At 46.6% G+C, this 18,492-nt stretch overlaps 1 protein-coding gene across 3 annotated transcripts in view; it reads right to left on the bottom strand.

Annotated features, from left to right (window-relative positions):
- VIT (vitrin) overlaps positions 1–18,492 on the bottom strand; it is a 293,710-nt gene that overhangs the window by 28,652 nt on the left and 246,566 nt on the right. For all 3 annotated transcript variants that reach the window (XM_063917916.1, XM_063917914.1, XM_063917915.1), the window contains 3 exons: positions 12,790–12,855; positions 9,912–10,016; positions 7,028–7,175 (listed from right to left, as the gene is read on the bottom strand). In XM_063917916.1, the coding sequence (XP_063773986.1) occupies positions 7,028–7,175; positions 9,912–10,016; positions 12,790–12,855 (319 nt within the window). The remainder of the gene's footprint in view (positions 1–7,027; positions 7,176–9,911; positions 10,017–12,789; positions 12,856–18,492) is intronic.

The following is an 18,492-nucleotide window of genomic DNA, read 5'->3' as shown; positions in this document are numbered from 1 at the left end:
GTTGACATTATCACGTAATTCCCTAAATAAGCCATCCATTCCGGTGTCGACTCCCTAGAGAGTGACATCACCATTACAGGCAATTGCTCCGCCTCCTCACCAACATCGTCCTCATACATGTCGACACACACGTACTGACACACAGCACACACACAGGGAATGCTCTGATAGAGGACAGGACCCCACTAGCCCTTTGGGGAGACAGAGGGAGAGTTTGCCAGCACACACCAAAACGCTATATTATACAGGGACAACCTTATATAAAAGTGTTTTCCCTTATAGCATCTTAATATATATAATAATATCGCCAAATAAGTGCCCCCCCCTCTCTGTTTTAACCCTGTTTCTGTAGTGCAGTGCAGGGGAGAGCCTGGGAGCCTTCCTAGCAGCGGAGCTGTGTAGGAAAATGGCGCTGTGTGCTGAGGAGAATAGGCCCCGCCCCCTTTTCGGCGGGCTTCTTCTCCCGTTTTTCTGACAACCTGGCAGGGGTTAAATACATCCATACAGCCCCAGGGGCTATATGTGATGTATTTTTAGCCAGCATAGGTACTTTCATTGCTGCCCAGGGCGCCCCCCCAAGTGCCCTGCACCCTCAGTGACCGTTGGTGTGAAGTGTGCTGAGAGCAATGGCGCACAGCTGCAGTGCTGTGCGCTACCTCATGAAGACTGAGAAGTCTTCAGCCGCCGATTTCTGGACCTCTTCTCTCTTCAGCATCTGCAAGGGGGTCGGCGGCGCGGCTCCGGTGACCCATCCAGGCTGTACCTGTGATCGTCCCTCTGGAGCTAGTGTCCAGTAGCCTAAGAAGCCAATCCATCCTGCACGCAGGTGAGTTCACTTCTTCTCCCCTAAGTCCCTCGTTGCAGTGAGCCTGTTGCCAGCAGGACTCACTGAAAATAAAAAACCTAACAAAACTTTTACTCTAAGCAGCTCTTTAGGAGAGCCACCTAGATTGCACCCTTCTCGGCCGGGCACAAAAACCTAACTGAGGCTTGGAGGAGGGTCATAGGGGGAGGAGCCAGTGCACACCACCTGATCCTAAAGCTTTTACTTTTGTGCCCTGTCTCCTGCGGAGCCGCTATTCCCCATGGTCCTGACGGAGTCCCCAGCATCCACTTAGGACGTCAGAGAAATTAAACTTTACTTGTGTTGTATTAAAGCTCAAATGTTCGGCCCCCTAAATCTCCCATACATTTCAGAGTGGCCCACTCAAAATCAGGGTGTTAGTGCTGGCGGGTGCAAGGGTTGGGGTGTAGTGGGGGAGGGGAATGCATATGCACCTAGGCCCACCACTCTCTATTTCTGCCACTGGATCAGGGATAGGTTGGGCAAGTGTAAGCAACGATAAGGTGCGGCGGCAGCTAGAACTTAGGGTTATGCCGTAGCAGACAGTCAGTACCAGCCGGTGGTTGCACCATAATGCAGTGCCGTAACGACGTGTGTGCCGAGTGTGCGCCGCCCACAGCGCATGGGCACTGCAGGCGCAACCGGCACACTCGGCACACTCGCTCTCCGCTCTCCCCCCTTCCCCGCCTCCACCTCCCGCAGTAATTAGTTTGCGGCCGGCCGCCCACCCGCCCTCTCACCCGCAGGTGATGTGCAGAGCTCCGATCTCCGGAGCTCTGCCTTGAACTCGGCGGCGGGTACCGGAAGAAGCATAGGAGCGGACCGAGGCAGTGTGTGGGGTGAGTAACAGAAACGGAGACGGAGGCAGAGGGGGGAGGTTACAAGTGGCAGCCGCAGCATAACGCACACTTAGCTCGGCACTGGCAGCTCCACGCTGACACACACTGTTCCCTACACCCCAGTCTCTCTGCTCCCCTCAGTGTCACCCACTTGCTCTGCTCCCCTCAGTGTCACCCACTTGCTCTTTTCCCCTTACTCACTGCTCCCTACACCCACTCTCTGCTCCCTATACCCGCTCTCTGCTCCCTACACACACTTGCTCTGTTCCCATCACTCACTGATCCTTACACTCATCCTCACTGCTCCCTACACCCACTCTCTGCTCCCTACACCCGCTCTCTGCTCCCTACACCCGCTCTCTGCTCCTCACACTCCCTGCTTCCTACACCCACCCTCCCTGCTTCCTACACCCACCCTCTCTGCTCCCTACACCCACCCTCTCTGCTCCCTACACCCACCCTCTCTGCTCCCTACACCCGCTCTCTGCTCCCTACCCCCGCTCTCTGCTCCCTACACCCACTTGCTCTGTTCCCCTCACTCTGCGACCTACACCCACTCTGCTCCCTACACCCACCCTCTCTGCTCCCTACACCCACTTGCTCTGCTCCTCACACTCACTGCTTCCTACATGCACTCTCTGCTCCCCACCCTCTCTGCTCCCTACACCCACCCTCTCTGCTCCCTACACCCACCCTCTCTGCTCCCTACACCCACTCTCCCTGCTCCTCACACTCCCTGCTTCCTACACCCACTCTCTCTGCTCCCTACACCCACTCTCTGCTCCCCTCACTCTCTGCTCCCTACACCCACCCTCTCTGCTCCCTACACCCACCCTCTCTGCACCCTACACCCACTCTCCCTGCTCCTCACACTCCCTGCTTCCTACACCCACTCTCTCTGCTCCCTACACCAACTCTCTGCTCCCCTCATTCACTGATCCCTACACCCACTCTCTCTGCTACCCTTTCTGCTCCCTAACTGCATCACGCCGGGGAAGCGGCTGCGGGGGAGAGAGGATGGAGGAGCAGCAGCTCTGGTTCCCGAGTCCCGGGACGTAAATGTTCGCCTCTGGATGCCGGATCGCCACCCCCTGCAACTCGGGAGAGACTGCACTGCGAGGAGTTGAGAGCTGGGGGAGGAGGAGGAGGCCAGGAAGGAGAAGAAGAGAGGCCTGCCACTCTGCCAGCTGGTCACAGTTAAGTATAATACTTACACACACACACACACACACACACACACACACACACACACACACACACACACACACACACTTTCTCACACTTTCTCTCTCTATCTCATGTAAAAAGGGGGACTCTGCTTCCTAATGTGTAAAATGAGACTCTGCCTGCTTAATGTGTAAAAAGAGGAATCTGCTGCCTAATGTGTAAACAGGGGACCCTGCATGCTTAATGTGTAAAAAGGAGGACTCTACTGCCCTAATGTGTAAAAAAATGGGACTTTCTGCTGCCCTAATGTGTAAAAAAGGGGACTCTCTATCCCTAATGTGTAAAAAAGGGGACTCTCTGCTGCCCTAATGTGTAAAAAAGGGGACTCTCTGCTGCCGTAATGTGTAAAAAAGGGGACACTCTGCTGCCATAATGTGTAAAAAAGGGGACTCTCTGCTGCCGTAATGTGTAAAAAAGGGGACACTCTGCTGCCGTAATGTGTAAAAATGGGGACACTCTGCTGCCATAATGTGTAAAAAAGGGGACTCTCTGCTGCCGTAATGTGTAAAAAAGGGGACACTCTGCTGCCGTAATGTGTAAAAATGGGGACACTCTGCTGCCATAATGTGTAAAAAAGGGGACTCTCTGCTGCCGTAATGTGCAAAAAAGGGGACACTCTGCTGCCGTAATGTGTAAAAATGGGGACCCTGCCTAATGTGTAAAAAAAGGGGGGCTTTGCTGCCATAATGTGTGAAAGGGAGCTCTGTGGTCTTGCTCCTATAGTTTTGGCACGCGCCTGATGTGCGCAATGGCCCTGTTTTGTATATATGGAGGGGGGCGCCGATGCTGTTTCTTGCACACAGCGCTAAAATGTCTAGTTACGGCACTGCCATAATGTTTTATTTTATTTCTCTGGGGTGTATTATATTAACTTTATTAAGAACTAGGGAGAAATTAGATTAAGCCATGTGATTTTACTGAGGAAATGTGAAATTGTGCTAGACATGTCCCTGGGCGGTGCTAGACACACCCAAAAGGTATTGCTAGATATGCCCAAAAGGCGGTGCTAGACACGCCCCTCCTGCGGTGCACCCCCTAATAAAATTAGCTGCGCACGCCTATGCATATATAACTGTGTGGTTCCCTCTCCCCTATATAATAATAATACCATATTTTAGTGTGTGCAAGGAGCTGTTATTCCCCCTCATATATAACTGTGCGGTCCCCTCTCCCCTATATAATGATAATAATACCATATATATGAGGGGGGATAACAGCTCCTGGCACACACTGATATATGGTATTATATTATTATATAGGGGAGAGGGGACCGCACAGTTATATATGAGGGGGAATAACAGCTCCTGGCACACACTGATATATGGTATCTTTGCATATGAGACTCTTTATTTTTCTTGCGGCCCACACAAGACTTGGACCTTGATTATTCAGCCCAGTTGGGATTATGAGTTTGACATGCCTGTTGTAGAAGGAGGCTGCCTGTTTAGGGCAGGCCATGGTGGATAGAGGAGAGTATCGAGTGAGCAGGACAGGACAGCGGGGTCAAGAGTCTCGAAACTGCATGTGGTGACGGTGGCCATGGGCAAGGGGAGGAGTGGAGGATGTTAGTGAGTGAAGGAGAGGTGATGGCGGTCAGAGAGGGGGAAAGGAGAGTTGAAGAGATCAGAGGGAGCACAATAATAGGCGAAGACAAGGTCAAAGGAGTGGCTGAGAAAGTGGGTGGGGGTGGAGTTCCATTGAGGAGGAAAGGGCAAGAAAATGGGTGGATGTGGTATTAGTGACATCAATAGGGATGTTAAAGTTGCTAAGGATGATAGAGGAGAGGTCCGCGGGGAGGTTGTTGGGAAGCTGGGCAGTGAAGTTATCGAGGCATCTGGAGGATGAGCCTGGGAGACAATAGATGACCGCAACACGGAGATGAAAGGGGTGGACATTTAAGGTGGAGAAAGAAAGGGAGGGCTCATTGGGAAGATGCAAAAGGTGCATTTTCAGTAATAGACTAAAAAGAAGGAGGGGGAGGATAACAATAATGAACAGAAAGAGGAAACAGAAAAAACATAAAAAGAGAACTAAGAGAAAAAAACTAAGTTAAATGATTAGGAAAAACCAGAGGAAAACCAGAAAGTAAAACAAAGACAGAAAGAAAGAAGAAACAAAAAGAAAAAGAGAAATAAAAGCAGAAAGAGAAAGAAAACTCAAGATAGAAAGATAAATTATGTACATTCTTTTTATCAAAGTACATGTCCAATACATTGTAATTTTTTATTTACTATTAAAAAAATAAAATTTCAGCTTAAGAAGTTATTTAAATGATTGACGTTTACTTATTCTTTTGGAACATGCTAATTATACTGATATACTATAGCTGATAAGCGGTGTGCCGCTTCTTCCATTTGAATCGATGTTTCCAAATCCTCTGCTTGTGAGCTATAGTGGCCCATAAACCATTACCTTCTTTAATAAATCAATAAAAATAATAGAGATGTGCAGGTTCGAATTTACTCAGTTCTTAACGCCAAACTGAACGTGAGTTCAGATTTATCTGGATTTTTCTTATTGGCTATCCAAAACACGTGACATCCCAGAGCCAATAAAATGACGTTTTGAGATCCAGGTAAATCCAGGTAAATCTGAACCTGCACATCTCTAAAAAAATGTGAACAGTTCTGCAGTAGAAAAAATACCTTAAATTAAGAATTAACCATTTAAAGCTTTTGCTTTTATAAAAATATCTTATGATGGGGTTAACAGAACAAAGGGTTTGACCTTGATGCTTGATTGAAAGATGTAACCTGACAGGACTTATTGCTGGTGGTATCCATATTAATATACAGGGTGAAGCGAAAACAAGCAAGTGTAAACAGCGGTTTTCTCCAAGAAATGGACTTTCCGCCCTTGGATGAATTAGTCTGTGTTCTATACCTAAAATCACTTTTTTTTTTTGTTCAAATATAATACTAATTTACCTACCTATCTAATTTTTCCATACCTGGCACATGAACAGGTCAGGTTCTGTGTCATATTGCTGGAGCTGTAGGTATGGCTCATGAAGCTACACAAGGACAGAATACTTCTAGGGATAGCCATTGATGGTTAGCAACCTTCAATGGTTTACCACTGATGGTCAAAGGTTTAGCAGTTAATGGCAGTGGTACAATGTTTATCCACCTTTGACAGCAGAGGTCCAATGGTGACACAGTGAAGTTTTTTTTTCTGTTACGCTGTTCTTAGCCCCACCCCCATCATGCCTCACTTAGCTCTACCCTACTTATTTAACTGGCCTTCCACATTAACATGTCCCACAATAGTAATGGCCATTGATGGTTCAAATGATCAATGCTTTTCAATTGATAGTTTTCTGACATAAATGTAGACCCATTCAATGGCCATCCCCAGCTCCTGCAAGTGTTTGAGGGTGGGGGTACACACTCCTCCTATAAGTGGGCAATGCTCGGCAACAGCAGAAATCAAATAGGGATGCACAGCATTAAGCACCAGCACAACTTTAGAGGCCTGGGGCTGCAATCCCATCTACCCGATTGCCAGCTCTGCCCCTTCCCCAGAAGTGCCAAGGTCACTCTTGAAAAGTAGGTAAATATGTCCATAATTGCATTAATCCACACTTGAAGACCAGGTCAGCATTTTGTCTAACAGTGGAAAGTGAATATTTGCTGTTTCTAGATGTTTTCCAACATACAATGAAAACAACATCCAACTCTTGGCCGCAAATGGTATATAATATTTCACATCACATTTGCTGCCATCTAGACAAACTAAGCTATATGCTTATCCATACATTGCGGGCACAACAGCACACAAGCAGGTGCTGAAACACAACACAGCGTTTGTTTTGAAAATCACTATTTATTATTGTAGATTCTAATTGTCTGGATAATACAATCCACCATGAGAGAGTCCGTCATGGGAATACTGAGAAGTCATTCCATAGGAAATACTCATTTCCCACCCTAACGTTATAATGTTACAATACAACATTTAAAATTTGGGCAACCTGACCTGGTTTTGCCCTAAAACGAACTGCTGCTTTATTACTATTGGCTGAAATCACGCCAGTGCCCGCAAAACACAGTCTATTACAAGTGCTCAATGTGAATAAATAATTATGAGACTATTCTCAGAAAAGAAATGTTCTTACCCATATTGTACAATACCCATGAGAGGTCCAGAAATTCCAACATCAAGAGCATCTGCCATCTGGTTAAGGAAAAGCTTTTGAATGCGGAAGCGCCTCTTGCCAATACTCCAACTCCCATCGATGAGGAAGACTAGATCTATTTTACAGTCTATATGGAAATAGTAGGGAATGAATACACATTCATTTTGCAGTGATTTAGACACATGTAACACTTACATGTCATAGAAAATTACTCATTAAGATTGACTTATACCCAAAGTAACAGCCACTCTGCAATGCAAAGAATCCTTATCAACTTGACAATGTTACCTGGTCTATATACATATTTCTTTAATACATAGTAGCCAAGATATGTTTTTCTCTTGTCTCTGGTCTTGGTCCATACATTACACAACCTTGTCTGCCAAGGCTATAGCTATTCACCTTCCATGAATGCATCTGGGGACAGTAAAGTGAACTGTAAGTATAGGATAACCTCCTTATCTTCCCTTAAGCAGAGATCTTATGAGAAGAGGCTAAACAGTGTCCTGCTTCTCTGAGTGTATAAGCAATGCCGAAATGTCTAGGAGTGTTCTGTTTTCTGTTACAGAGGATTTACTAATTAACATAATAAATAATTAAAGTAATTTCAAACTATGAAATAATGTAAATAACATTTTTGCAGGTTCATTGACAATACACACAATGCTATGTGTAAAAATTGGACAATAATTGTTATTTCATTTTTATACATTGTATACATGCACAATGGGACATCACAATCATTGTCTTCCCTATAAATTATACAAGTTAGCTAACAATCTATCTATCTATCTATCTATCTATCTATCTATCTATCTATCTATCTGTCTGTCTGTCTGTCTGTCTGTCTGTCTGTCTGTCTGTCTGTCTGTCTGTCTGTCTATCTTTAAATAATAGAAGATTGGTTAATAGAAGATATATATATATATCCCAAAGGGGAACAGTGGGGGTCATTCCGAGTTGATGGCTCGCTAGCTACTTTTAGCAGCCATGCAAACGCATAGTCGTAGCCCACGGGGGAGTGTATTTACGCTTTGCAAGTGTGTGAACGCCTGCGCAGCCGAGCGGGTACAAACACATTTTGTGCTGCCCTGTAGTTACTTATTCTGTGCGATGAATGCAGCGACGAAGGTCCCGGAATTGACATCAGATACCGCCCTGCAAATGCCTGGACACTCCTGCGTTTTTCCAAACACTCCCTGAAAACGGTCAGTTGACACCCATAAACGCCTTCCTGTCAATTTCCTTGCGATCGGCTGTGCGAATGGAATCTTCGCTATAAGCAGTGCAAAACAACGATGCTCTTTGTACCTGTACGCCATGTGTGCGCATTGCGTCCCATACGCATGCGTAGTTTTGCCATTTTTTAATATGATTGCTACGCAGCGAACATCGGCAGCTAGCGATCAACTCGGAATGACCCCCAGTATGACATACCGACAGTCGGGATGCCGGCCGTCAGTATACCAACAACGGCATCCTGGCCGTCAGTATGCCAGCAGTGGGGCGAGCGCAAAGAGTCCCCTTGCGGGGTCGCTGCACTCGCCACAGGTTCTATTCCCAATCTATGGGTGTTGTGGACACCCATGAGTGGGAATAGCCACCGTTCGCCGGTATCCTGTCTGCCGGGATCCTGACCACTGGCAAATTATCTGCATCCCATTCCAAAGCTTCTGTAACTAAACAACATACTTGAAATAACATCCTTTTAATTCAGTGGTCAGGGAACAGAGGTAAATTACCCCAAATGGAGTAAAAATGAAATTCCTGGGTGTAATGGACGGCCGCGCTGCCGAGACACAGCCCCGTCAAGCACCGGCCGGCTCGCGATGTGACGTGCTGATGTCACACCGCGCTCCCTCCTGCCTGCCCTGCGCTATGCTCCTGGCCACCCTGTGCTGTGTTCCAGGCCGTGGTGTGACGTGCTGACGTCACACCGTGCTCCCTCACCCTCGCCAGTCCTGCGCTGTCCTGTCCTCCCGCCCGCGGGCCGCCAACCCATACACAGAACTTGAGGTGTGCTGTGGCTGACCGCTGACGGAATTCCGCAGGATCAGACAGTGGCCTACATAACAGTGGGAAATTCCCACTGACATTATTGAGGAGAGGATGTGACCATCTGTCTCCAAAAAGTCGTGTCGTCCCCCCTTCCCCCCTCATCCATATTTCTTACATTCATTATGGTGTTTCGGGGACAAAGTGTTAATTAACCCATTCATTGCCAAAAAAATAACTGGCGAAAATAATAAAAAATAATAATTATATATATATATATATATATATATATATATATATATATACAAACAGAGGACCCAGCACTCACCAAAATAAACTCACTTATCCTCAACAATTCAATAAATAAATGATGGGGGTTTAGTTGGTGGATTGGCCAATGCACGGAAGCCTGCATACCGATTTTCAAGGTACCCCACCTTCATGCAGGTCCTACATATATATATACAGTATCACAGAAATGCCATATAAACAGTGATAACTAGTATATATGCACAATAATATATGATTTCCTTCCTTTCAAATCAAGGGGGTAACGTTGACGTATCTAAATATATTTTGGGGTAAAAGGTAAAAAAGTTCCCTGACCCCTGTTTTAATTGCTGCTAGCGGCAGATTATTCTATACACTGCTGCCAGTTGCAGATTATATAATAAAGGAAATTGAGGCAGAAGGGTGGTGCCCAGGGCCATATCTGCCTAAGTGAACTCACGAGTGTAACTACCCTGATATTCTCTGAAAGGCAATGGGTACATTTTAATATTTAAAAGTGCAATTGTTCTTAAATTGTATATTCTGTTACAAGCTAAATATTCTCTCCACCTGCAAATGGACAGAAAACCACACATACTTATGCCTCCCAGGGCAACTGTTTCCACGGGCGGTCTTATGTTCACCACTTCCTTTATCACACCACCTCCTCCTCCTCCTCCTCCTCCTGTGCCTCCCGCACCTCCTGTACAAAGAGGTAAGAGTCTGGTAAGGAGTCTGATAACTTATTTAATAATACAATAAGCAGCATTTACATACTGAATGGAATTTCCCAGCATTATGTGATCCTAAAATTGCTGAAAATTCCTGGCAGATGCTAAATAAGAACAAAGAAATCGATAACTGGCCTCTTGCATGGGTATCAGAGAACATTAATCTTATGTTGCTGAGGACAGGGCTATTGTACAAGTCTGTAAATGAAGAGCTCTGCAATATATTCTCCTCCCCAAACTCTTGTATAATTGCAATGAAAAGTTTCAGCCAATCTAGGTTTTGTCTCTGTTAATACGCTTTAAAAATTTTTGTCCGACTTCCTGACAGGCTTGGTAACCAGACAATGAGAATGTCTGAGAAAGATATGAAAAGAAGCAATTGGCCTCATTAATCAAATACTGACAGTCATTATTTAGGTAGAACATATGCTAGAGAAGTGTATCCATGAAAAACCTTGGATTTAAAAGGTTTTGTTAAATATATTTACTACGAGGGGACTGTATGGGATAGTAAGGCACATCAATTGTACGCAAATGCCTTTTAACTTTCATGGTTTCATGGGTGGTCTTCAGTATGCCGAATGTCGGCATCCCGGCGCACAGTATACACAGTCCACGACCCCCCTGGAGGGAGAATAAATAGCGTGGCGCGCGTAGCTCGCCACCGTGCCCACAGCATGGCGAGCGCAGCGAGCCCGCAAGGGGCTCCTTTGAGCTCCCCACACTGTCGGTATGCCGGCGGTCGGGCTCCCAGCGCCGGTATGCTGGTCGCCGGGAGCCCGGCCACCGGCATACCATACTACACCCGGTTTCATGACCATTGTTTCTATATTTATGAGTGGAATCACTATGGGGACTATTTATGAAGCAGCAAATAGTGTGGAGAAGTGAGCCAGTGGAGAAGTTGCCCATGGCAACCAATCAGCATTGAAGTAACATTTATAATTTGCATACTATAAAAATATACAGAGCAGCTGATTGGTTGCGCTGGAGTGAAGTGAGCATGTCAACAAGCTTCGGTGGACTATGATTGATAAAGCATGTCTTGACCAGGTGGTCAAGACATGATGATAGACAGACAGTTAAAATGTCTACAGTCAATATGTCAACACCATATGGTCGACAGTCAATATGTCAAGAGGTACAAAAGGTCAACAGGGTCAAAAGGTCAACATGTACAAGGTAGACAGTACAAAAGGTTGACAGGTTCAAAAGATCGACATGACAATGGTCGATACACATATGGTCGACACTTTTTTTTCATGTTTTCACAACTTTTACAGAATTTACCATCCATGTCACAAACTATAACCTTTAGTAACATGTGGCGAGTGGACACGTTTGCACTAATTTGGGTCAAATATGGTTAATAAAACAAAATTACACCCCCCAAAAAAACTTGTGTCAACCTTTTTTGTGTCGACCTTTGGTTCCTGTTGACCTTTTGTACCTTCTATCTTTTTCATGTTGACCTTTTGACACTGTCAATCTTTTGTACTATTGACCATATGGTGTCGACCTATTGACTGTAGACCTTTTGATTGACTATCTGTTAACCACACCCATGTTGACCAGGCTGCACAATGGATCTGATTTGCATTGCCACCATTCTCTCAGCTGCAGCTGCCAGCTCCTCATCTGGAAGGTGGAGCTTCTGCCTGTCTGGCAGGGAGGGAAGGGGAGGTAAAACAAGGGGACTGGACTCAGGAGGACCTGCAACTGTGAGTGCTGTTTTGGCCGAGAGAGGGGGAGAGTGTGGAGATAACTGCGGCTGGGCTAATAAGACCCGTGGCTGTAGCAGGCATCATCTAGAAGTATGTCTGTTTCATTCTTTTTTTTTGAAAGGCGACCTAAGCGGCACCCCAGGCAGCTGCCTAATGGTTGCGATGACAATAGACATCTATAATATTGGAAATGACTTTGTATTGAATGAATACACACAATGTATACAGGGGGTAATTCCAAGTTGATCGCAGCAGGATTTTTGATAGCAACTGGGCAAAACCATGTGCACTGCAGGGGAGGCAGATATAACATGTGCAGAGAGAGTTAGATTTGGGTGTGGTGTGTTCAATCTGCAATCTAATTTGCAGTGTAAAAATAAAGCAGCCAGTATTTACCCTGCACAGAAACAATATAACCCACCCAAATCTAGCTCTTTCTGCACATGTTATATCTGCCTCCCCTGCAGTGCACATGGTTTTGCCCAGTTGCTATCAAAAATCCTGCTGCGATCAACTTGGAATTACCCCCACAGTACATACATGTCTTTCACAGAAAAGATGATGTCCAATAGGGCTCAACAAATACTACAGTTTAAACAGAGTGTTCTAGTCTTCTGCACATAGCAGAGCTAATCGAATGGCATGTATTCATTTTGGTGATCTGTTTAGAAATCAATGTTAATTTTGGTGACAAGTCCAAGCGGATATTTAAGAAAGCCAAGTCTGGTCTGCATTAAAGGTGGTGGCTAGTATATTGAGCAGAGCATGGTTTGGTGGCAAGTATACAAAGCTCTATTCTGACACTACGTACTATAATACAGCTTCCCTCCTGGTGAAATGTATATAAGAGCAGTATTGCACAGGACAGTTGTAAGCATTGGAGATCACAACGGATTCAGCATATGATGCATACATAAGGTCCCATTGATTTTTATGTTGACTCATTGAAGCCCAGCTAGTTTTACATTTTAGGTGTTGCTTGGAGTTATCCTTTCAACCTGGCAAAAGACAGCATTTGTACCTATTTCTGTGAATCCTCTCCATGTGTCTGGCTCTGCAACCACTTTAACTTCAGGTTTAACTTGCACTAATAAACAAAAAAAGATCATGGTATTTAATTGCGCATACCTGTATAAAAATGTCATCCACATTTAAAACACAAGAAATTCTAGTGAAACGCAAACAGTCAAGCATACATTATTGGAAATAAAATGCAGTGTATTAATAAGTCATACATTTTATTTACTGGTATAAAACAAAGACATTATAAACGTACAATAGTGTTTCAATCAACAAAAATTACATTACTGTGGATTCACAGAAGCAAAATTAACTTTTGGCCAAAAGCAATGGTCTGGCTGGGCAAAAGCCCGGGGCGCCTGATCATATTTGATCTATCGAAAGAGAGATCCAAAAACATGGTGATGTTCTTCAAACATTGTTATTGCATTACTTGATTTGCAATATTATCACTGACTTTTATAACTCTCCAAACACAGTGGTGTGTAACTGGACATATAATTATGCAGCACTGTTACCATTGACATTGTTTGTGTTTTCATTTGCTTATTATAGCGGATGAGTCTGATAATTCAGTTTCTTGCGTGTGCTGCTCATCTTTTGATTATTATTGTTTTTTAATGTATTTGTTTTATGCCAATGATTACTATGTAAAAATTACTAATAAACATGAATTTATTTTCTCTTACGTCCTGGAGGATGCTGGGGACTCCAAAAGGACCATGGGGTATAGACGAGATCCACAGGAGACATGGGCACTTTAAGACTTTAAATGGGCGTGAACTGGCTCCTCCCTCTATGCCCCTCCTCCAGACCTCAGTTAGATTCTGTGCCCAGAGGAGACTGGGTGCACACTAGGGAAACTCTACTGAGTTTCTCTAGAAAAGACTTTGTTAGGATTATTATTTTCAGGGAGCACTGTTGGCAACAGGCTCCCTGCTTCGTGGGATTGAGGGGAGAGAAGCAGACCTACTTCTGTGAGTTCAAAGGCTCTGCTTCTTAAGCTACTGGACACCATTAGCTCCAGAGGGTCTGATCACTTGGTGCGCCTAGCTGTTCGTTCCCGAAGCCGCGCCGCCGTCCCCCTCACAGAGCCTGAAGAGAGAAGCCGGGTGAGTAAAGAAGCAAAGAAGACTTCAAAGGCGGCAGAAGACTTCAGATCTTCCGGAGGTACCGCGCAGCGGTCGCGCTGCGCGCTATTGCTCCCTTATACAAGCGGCACTACATGGGTGCAGGGTGCAGGGGGGGCGCCCTGGGCAGCAATAAAACTTCATATTTAACCTGGCTATATGTATATACATTGCCCAGGCAATGTATAGGGACCCCCGCCAGTATAAAAAAAAGGCGGGACCGAAGCGCGCCATATAGGGGTCGGGGCTTCCTCCTCAGCTCAAAACCAGCGCCATTTTCTCCACAGCACAGCTGCAGAGACGCTGCTCCTGTCCCTTCACTGCTACTACAAGTAACAGGGTGCACAAAACGAGGGGGGGCACGGCAATTTGGTGTTGATTACTATTATATAAAAAGCGCTTACAGGTCTGGGGCTTTGGTTAATTCCTTCAGACCGGTGGGGCGCTGGGGGTGAGCTGGCAAACTCCCTTTCTGTCTCTCTGAAGGACCTTACTGTGGGTCTGTCCCCTATAGCCCAGTGTGTTTGGGGGTGTCAGTACGTGTGTGTCGACATGTCTGAAATTGAATGCTTTTCCCAGGAGGAGGCTGGTGAGGAAGCTGAACAGAATGTGGGAGTGACTCCGTCGGCACCGCCGACTGCTGATTGGGTAGATATTGCATAAGAGGTTAGACAATTCTGAGTCTCAGAACCAAGCATGGAGACAATCCATGGGTGATGTTTTATCACAGTCTCAGGCCCCCTCAGGGTCTCAGAAACGTCCATTTACCCAGGTAGCAGACACAGATACCGACACGGATTCCGACTCCAGTGTCGACTATAATGATGCCAAATTACATCCTAAAGTGGCTAAGAGTATTCAGTACATGATTGTGGCTATTAAAGATGTGTTGCATATCACAGAAGACCCCACTGTCCCTGACACAAGGGTCTGTATGTTTAAGGGAAAGAAACCTGAGGTAATGTTTCCTCCCTCTCATGAATTGAACGCTCTTTTTGAAAAGGCTTGGGAGTCTCCTGACAAGAGACTGCAGATTCCCAGGAGAATTGCTATGGCGTATCCTTTCCTCTCGCCGGATAGATTACGGTGGGAATCATCACCCACAGTGGACAAAGCCCTGGCGCGTTTGTCCAAGAAGGTGGCGCTACCGTCCCCTGACACGGCAGTCCTTAAGGATCCTGCGGATCGTAAACAGGAAACTACCTTAAAATCTATTTATGTTACTACCGGTACGCTACTCAGGCCGGCCGTGGCATCGGCATGGGTGAGTAGCGCTATTGAAAAGTAGGCAGATAACTTGTTATCTGACATAGACACCCTGGATAGTGACAGCGTTGTTTTGACCCTGGGTCACATCAGGGATGCAGCGGTTTATCTAAGGGAGGCTGCGAGGGATATTGGCCTCTTGGAATCAAGGGCCAATGCCATGGCAATCTTGGCTAGGAGGGCGTTGTGGACTCATCAATGGAATGGTGATGCTGACTCTAAGAAGACTATGGAGGCTCTGCCCTACAAAGGTGAAGTTTTGTTTGGTGAGGGCCTCGCGGACTTGGTTTCCACAGCTACCGCGGGTAAGTCTTCATTTTTGCCTTTTGTCCCTCCACAGCAAAAGAACACACCTCAATACCAGATGCAGTCCTTTCGGTCACATAAGTTCAGGAAAGGACGTGGTTCTTCCTTCCTCGCGGCCAGAGGTAAGGGAAGAGGTTAAAGATCCACGGCTGGGGCAAGCTCCCAGGAACAGAAGCCCTCCCTGGCTTCAACCAAGTCCACCACATGACGCTGGGGCTCCGCTGCGGGAGACCGCACCGGTGGGGGCACGTCTTCAACTCTTCATTCAGGTCTGGGTTCGCTCGAACCTAGATCCTAGGGTGCTGGATATTGTGACCCAAGGATACAAGCTGGAATTCCAAGACATGCCTCCGCACCGATTTTTCAAATCAGCCTTACGAGTTTCTCTTCCATAGAGAGAGGTAGTATGTGCTGCAATACAAAAGCTATGTCAACAGCAAGTCATTGTCACGGTACCCCCATCACAACGGAGAGACGGGTTTTATTCAACCCTGTTTGTGGTCCCGAAGCCGGATGGCTCGGTCAGGCCGATTCTGAACTTAAAATCCCTTAACCTTTATTTAAAAAAATTCAAATTCAAGATGGAATTTCTCCGAGCAGTGATCTCCAGTCTGGAAGGGGGGGATTTTATGGTGTCGGTCGACATAAAGGATGCGTACCTACATGTCCCCATATATCCTCCTCATCAGGCGTACCTGAGGTTCGCTGTTCAGGATTGTCACTACCAATTTCAATTTGGTCTTTCCACGGCTCCGAGGATTTTCACCAAGGTAATGGCAGAAATGATGGTGCTCCTGCACAAGCAAGGGGTCACAATTATCCCGTACTTGGACGAGATCCTGATAAAGGCGAGATCACAGGAGCAGTTACTGAAAAGCGTTGCGCTCTCCCTGCAGGTGCTGCAACAGCATGGCTGGCTCCTAAATTTACAAAAGTCGCAGGTGATTCCGACAACTCGGCTATCGTTTTTTGGCATGATTCTGGACACCGACCTGCAGAGGCTCTTTCTCCCATTGGAAAACTCAGGAAATCCAGAACATGGTCAAGGAACTTCTGAAACCGCCAAGAGTGTCGATTCATCACTGCACTCGAGTGCTGGGAAAAACGGCGGTGGCCTACGAGGCCATTCCGTTTCGCAGGTTCCATGCAAGAACGTTTCAGTGGGACCTGCTGGACAAGTGGTCCGGGTCCCATCTGCAGATGCACCGGAAGATAAGCCTGTCCCCCAGGGCCAGGGTTTCACTCTCGTGGTGGCTCCAAAGTTCTCACCTTCTAGAGGGTCGCAGGTTCGGAATCCAAGATTGGATTCTGGTGACCACAGACGCGAGTCTCCGAGGTTGGGGAGCAGTCACACAGGGACAAAATTCCCAGGGAAAATGGTCAAGCCAGGAAGCTTGTCTGCACATAAACATGCTGGAGTTAAGGGCCATCTACAACAGCCTACGGCAGGCAGAACATCTTCTTCGCGACCTGCCCGTCCTGATTCAGTCGGACAACATCACAGCCGTGGCGCACGTAAACCGACAGGGCGGAACGAAGAGCAAAGCGGCGATGGCGGAGGCCACCAAGATTCTTCGCTGGGCGGAAAAACATGCAAGCGCTCTGTCAGCGGTCTTCATTCCAGGAGTGGACAACTGGGAAGCAGACTTCCTCAGCAGACACGATCTCCATCCAGGAGAGTGGGGTCTTCATCAAGAGGTCTTTGCAGAAGTGACAAGTCGTTGGGGACTTCCTTAAATAGACATGATGGCGTCTCGCCTCAACAAGAAGCTTCCGAAATATTGTTCCAGGTCGGGGGACCCTCAAGCAATAGCAGTGGATGCACTAGTGACACCGTGAGTGTTTCAGTCGGTCTATGTGTTCCCTCCGCTTCCACTCATCCCAAAGGTATTAAGGATCATAAGAAGAACAAGGGTTCGGACGATACTTGTTGTTCCAGATTGGCCACGGAGGCCTGGTATCCGGATCTTCAGGATTTACTCACAGGAGATCCCTGGCCTCTTCCTCTCAGAGAGGATCTGTTACAGCAAGGGCCGTGTGTGTTCCATGACTTACCGCGGTTGCGTCTGACGGCATGGCGGTTGAACGCCAAATCCTAGCTAGGAAGGGTATTCCCGGGGAAGCCATCCCCACTCTACTCAAAGCTAGAAAGGAGGTAACGGCGAAGCATTACCACCGTATTTGGAGAAAATATGTGTCTTGGTGTGAATCCAAGAAGGCTCCTACAGAAGTATTTCAGCTGGGGCGTTTTCTCCACTTTTTGCAAGCTGGTGTGGATGTGGGCCTGAAGTTAGGCTCCATTATAGTGCAGGTGTCGGCCTTATCAATTGTCTTTCAAAGGGAATTAGCCTCACTTCCAGAAGTGCAGACTTTCGTGAAAGGCGTGCTACACATCCAACCTCCGTTTGTGCCCCCTGTGGCACCGTGGGACCTTAATGTGGTGTTACAGTTCCTTACGTCATATTGGTTTGAACCTTTACAAAAGGTAGAGTTGAAATGTATCACTTGGAAGGTGGTCATGCTATTGGCCTTGGCGTCTGCAAGGCGGGTGTCTGAATTGGCGGCTTTGTCTCACAAAAGCGCCTATCTGATTTTCCATGATGATAGAGCAGAGTTGAGAACTCGCCAACAATTTCTACCGAAGGTGGTTTCTTCGTTTCACATGAACCAACCTATTGTGGTGCCTGTGGCTATTGAAGCCTTGGCTGATTCCAAGTCTCTTGATGTGGTCAGAGCTTTGAAAATTTATGTAGCCAGAACGGCTCGGGTTAGGAAGGCAGAGGCGCTGTTTGTCCTGTATGCGGCCAACAAGGTTGGCGCTCCTGCTTCTAAGCAGACTATTGCACGCTGGATCTGTAATACGATTTAGCAGGCTCATTCTACGGCTGGTTTGCCGTTACCGAAATCGGTGAAAGCCCATTCCACTAGGAAGGTGGGCTCGTCTTGGGCGGCTGCCCGCGGTGTCTTGGCTTTACAGCTTTGCCGAGCAACTACTTGGTCGG

Source organism: Pseudophryne corroboree, chromosome 4 (genome assembly GCF_028390025.1).
Source record: "Pseudophryne corroboree isolate aPseCor3 chromosome 4, aPseCor3.hap2, whole genome shotgun sequence".
Classification (NCBI taxonomy): domain Eukaryota; kingdom Metazoa; phylum Chordata; class Amphibia; order Anura; family Myobatrachidae; genus Pseudophryne; species Pseudophryne corroboree.
The sequence above is the reverse complement of the archived record's forward strand: the minus strand, read 5'-3'. Positions and strand labels throughout refer to the sequence as shown.